Source organism: Bison bison, unplaced genomic scaffold (genome assembly GCF_000754665.1).
Source record: "Bison bison bison isolate TAMUID 2011002044 unplaced genomic scaffold, Bison_UMD1.0 scf7180017864530, whole genome shotgun sequence".
Lineage (NCBI taxonomy): Eukaryota > Metazoa > Chordata > Mammalia > Artiodactyla > Bovidae > Bison > Bison bison.
The window spans coordinates 3026414-3030177 of NW_011495080.1; the positions used below are offsets into that span (position 1 = coordinate 3026414).

Below are 3764 nucleotides of genomic sequence, written 5' to 3' on the forward strand. Positions count from 1 at the left end.
GCACAGGAGCACAGCACCGCCCGAGAGGAGCTACCCCATGTCAAAGGTCAGGGGCAGTGGCCGAGAGGAGCTACCCCACATGCAAGGTAAGGAGCAAGCGGCTGCACTTTGCTGGAGCAGCCATGAAGAGATATCCCACATCCAAGGTAAGAGAAGCCCAAGTAAGACTGTCTCCTAAACCTCTCCAGAAGCCCTTTTGGAAACCATAGGAATGTCAGATGAGAGAGACTTATCTGAAGCAGTTTCCTGTACATGCCAGAGTGTCCAGTACGTCTGCTGGGACGAGAGACCTCTTGAGTAAACTAAATGCAAGAGGAACTTTTTCCCAAGAAAGGATGGACATGAAGGTGCTGCCAGGATAATCTTACTTGCTTCAAGCAGCATTACTATAGGTAGGAAATGCTGAGTGCCTGAAATTACCTGAAGAGAGCCTGCAGAAGGTAAGATGGGATGTTTGGGCAGATGGGAACCCACAAAGAGAAAAGTTAGCAACACCCTGCATAGGCAGAACTCCATCCAAGGTCTAACATTCTGAACTTAAAACAATAGACCTTAAGGGAACATGTCAAAGAGGGAATCCAGCCAGTAATATGCGCCTTCATGGATATAACCTCATCTGTCCTTGCCAGTCACCACACAGCACTCCCATCTTTCCAGTCCAAAAGCCAGAGACCCAAGAATATCACTTTATACAGGACCTGAGAGCAATAAATCAGGTAGCTGAGGACATTCATCTGGTGGCACCCAACCCCTATACCTTACTTTCTTTGGAGATTTCTGCTGGCTTACAGTTTTGGGCCTACATAGCTTCCCTGGTGGCTCAGATGGTAGAATCCACCTGCAAGGGAGGAGACCTGGGTTCCATCCCTAGGTCAGAAAGATCCCCTGGAGAAGACAGTGGCTACGCACTCCAGTATTCTTGCCTGGAGAATCCCATGGAAGAGGAGCCTGGTGGGCTACAGTCCATGGGGTCACAAAGAGACCTTTTATTGCACATCCTAAAGTCCTGAATCACAGGGATTTTTTGCTTTTGAATAAGATGACCCAGAGACCAAATTGAAACAGCAGTTCTGGTGGACTGTGCCTCCCCAGAGATTCAAGAATGCTTCTCCCAGTTTTAGGGAAGCCCTAGCCAAAGATCTAAAGGACCTACAGTTATATGAGGGAGCCTTTCTTCAGTATGTAGATGACATTTTGATTGCCAGTGAAACCGAAGATCTCCCAGAGCCTTTGAAACCTGGCTCATCCACTTATAACCTGAGTGGCCCTGATGAAGTGCCATTCCTGCATTTCATCTTCTGAGAAATGTAAGCATATCTCCCTCTAAGGGGCAGGATTCAGTGAATCACACATACAAAAAGCACCCAAATAGTGCTGGCGCATAGTAAACTCTCAATACCTGTTGGTTATTATTATTCTTTATTATTTTCAGTCATCATATCCTCAAGTTTAGTGGAGTCCCCGTGATCAGATCTAAGAAGCAGAAAAAAACGTGTAAGTGGCTTATCTAAGTCGAATCTCCCCTTTGTACTCTGTTCCTTTGGTTGAACAAATCAGTCCAGATACAGCAACTGCCTAACCCCTGGACTTCAGCAGGGCAGGCTCGGTGTGATTTCAGACAAGCTTGGCTACAACAGGACACTGGTGGAGAGAATTACACTTCAGTAAGATGAAGAAGGAGAATGTGCATTAAGAGATTCAGCTTCAATATTCTGCATAGAAGGGATACTCCTCCAGACTTTTCAGCCTGCAGAGAAAACAGTCGTAAAAGATATGCCAATGTTAAACTCTGGGTTAAACAGCACTCTTCCTCATGGATCCTATGAGCTTTGTGCCCTCTCAGCCTCTCCCCTTCCCCCAAGATTTTATAAGAACCCAAGTCTTCCTCCACCTTCCATCAAACAGATCTGAAGGGTGTGCTAGGAGGGAGGGTGGGGGGACGGTGACCAGGATACCAGAAAGCTTCATGCTGCTGCTGCTGCTGCTAAGTCTTTTTAGTCTTGTCCGACTCTGTGCGACCCCATAGATGGCAGCCCACCAGGCTTCCCCCGTCCCTGGGATTCTCCAGGCAAGAACCCTGGAGTGGGTTGCCATTTCCTTCTCCGATGCATGAAAGTGAAAAGTGAAAGTGCAGTCGCTCAATCATGTCCGACTCTTAGCAACCCCATGGACGGCAGCCCACCAGGCTCCTCCGTCCATAGGGTTTTCTAAGCAAAAGAGTACTGGAGTGGGGTGCCATTGCCTTCTCTGAGAAAGCTTCATAATGGTAGCTAATAATAACCCTGGAAGGAACAACAATAGAATAACTTGGGCTTGTTATGATCACTGAATGAGTTAATGATACATGCACTGGGCTTAGGGTGCCTGGCACATTCTAAGCTAACACTCAAGAGATCTGAGCTGTATTTAATCCTATCATTCCAATTTTGTAAATAAAGAAACCAGCCTGGGAAATTTACCCAAGGTCCCAAGTCTAATAACATTAAGTATTAGAGCTGGGATTTGAAATGGGTGGATTCATTCCTTTTCCTATTTAAAAGGAATAGGAAAAGGAATGAATAGGAAAAGGAGTTCATCAAGGCTGTATATTGTCACCCTGTTTATTTAACTTCTATGCAGGTACATCATGAGAAACGCTGGACTGGAAGAAACACAAGCTGGAACCAAGATTGCCGGGAGAAATACCAATAACCTCAGATATGCAGATGACACCACCCTTATGGCAGAAAGTGAAGAGGAACTCAAAAGCCTCTTGATGAAAGTGAAAGAGGAGAGTGAAAAAGTTGGCTTACAGCTCGACATTCAGAAAACTAAAATCATGGCATCCGGTCCCATCACTTCATGGAAAATAGATGGGGAAACAGTGGAAACAGTGTCAGACTTTATTTTTCTAGGCTCCAAAATCACTGCAGATGGTGACTGCAGCCATGAAATGAAAAGACGCTTACTCCTTGGAAGGAAAGTTATGACCAACCTAGATAGCATATTCAAAAGCAGAGACATTACTTTGCCAACAAAGGTTCGTCTAGTCAAGGCTATGGTTTTTCCTGTGGTCATGTATGGATGTGAGAGTTGGACTGTGAAGAAGGCTGAGCGCCGAAGAATTGGTGTTTTTGAACTGTGCTGTTGGAGAAGACTCTTGAGAGTCCCTTGGACTGCAAGGAGATCCAACCAGTCCATTCTGAAGGAGATCAGCCCTGGGATTTCTTTGGAAGGAATGATGCTAAACTCCAGTACTTTGGCCACCTCATGCAAAGAGCTGACTCATTGGAAAAGACTCTGATGCTGGAGGGATTGGGCGCAAGAGGAGAAGGGGACGACAGAGGATGAGATGACTGGATGGCATCACTGACTCGATGGATGTGAGTCTCAGTGAACTCCGGGAGTTGGTGATGGACAGGGAGGCCTGGCGTGCTGCGATTCATGGGGTCACAAAGAGTCGGACACGACTGAGTGACTGATCTGATCTGATCTGATCTGGATTCATTCCCGAGTCCCACCCCTCTAATGCCTCTGGGGGAAAAGCAGTTTCCTCTCCAGGAAGATATTACTTTACTTTTAAAATTTTATTTTATTTAGTTGTTCTGGTCTTCGTTGCGACACATAGGATCTTCAAACTTCATTTTGGGATGTGGAATCTTTAATTGTGGCATGTGGGATTTATTAATAGTTGCCCAACCATGGATAGAACCCAGGCTTCCTGCATTGGGAACATGGAGTCCTAGCCACTGAACTACCAGGGAAGTCCCTCATTTTACTTTTTT

General features: G+C 45.9%; 1 protein-coding gene across 7 annotated transcripts in view; it reads right to left on the reverse strand.

Moving 5' to 3' along the window:
- Positions 1 to 1402: 1402 nt before the first annotated feature.
- LOC104982298 (aldo-keto reductase family 1 member B10-like) overlaps positions 1403 to 3764 on the reverse strand; it is a 21899-nt gene continuing 19537 nt past the window's right edge. For all 7 annotated transcript variants that reach the window (XM_010831650.1, XM_010831649.1, XM_010831648.1 and 4 more), the window contains one exon: positions 1403 to 1747. In XM_010831650.1, coding sequence (XP_010829952.1) covers positions 1705 to 1747 — 43 coding nt within the window. In that variant the 3' untranslated portion in view covers positions 1403 to 1704. The remainder of the gene's footprint in view (positions 1748 to 3764) is intronic.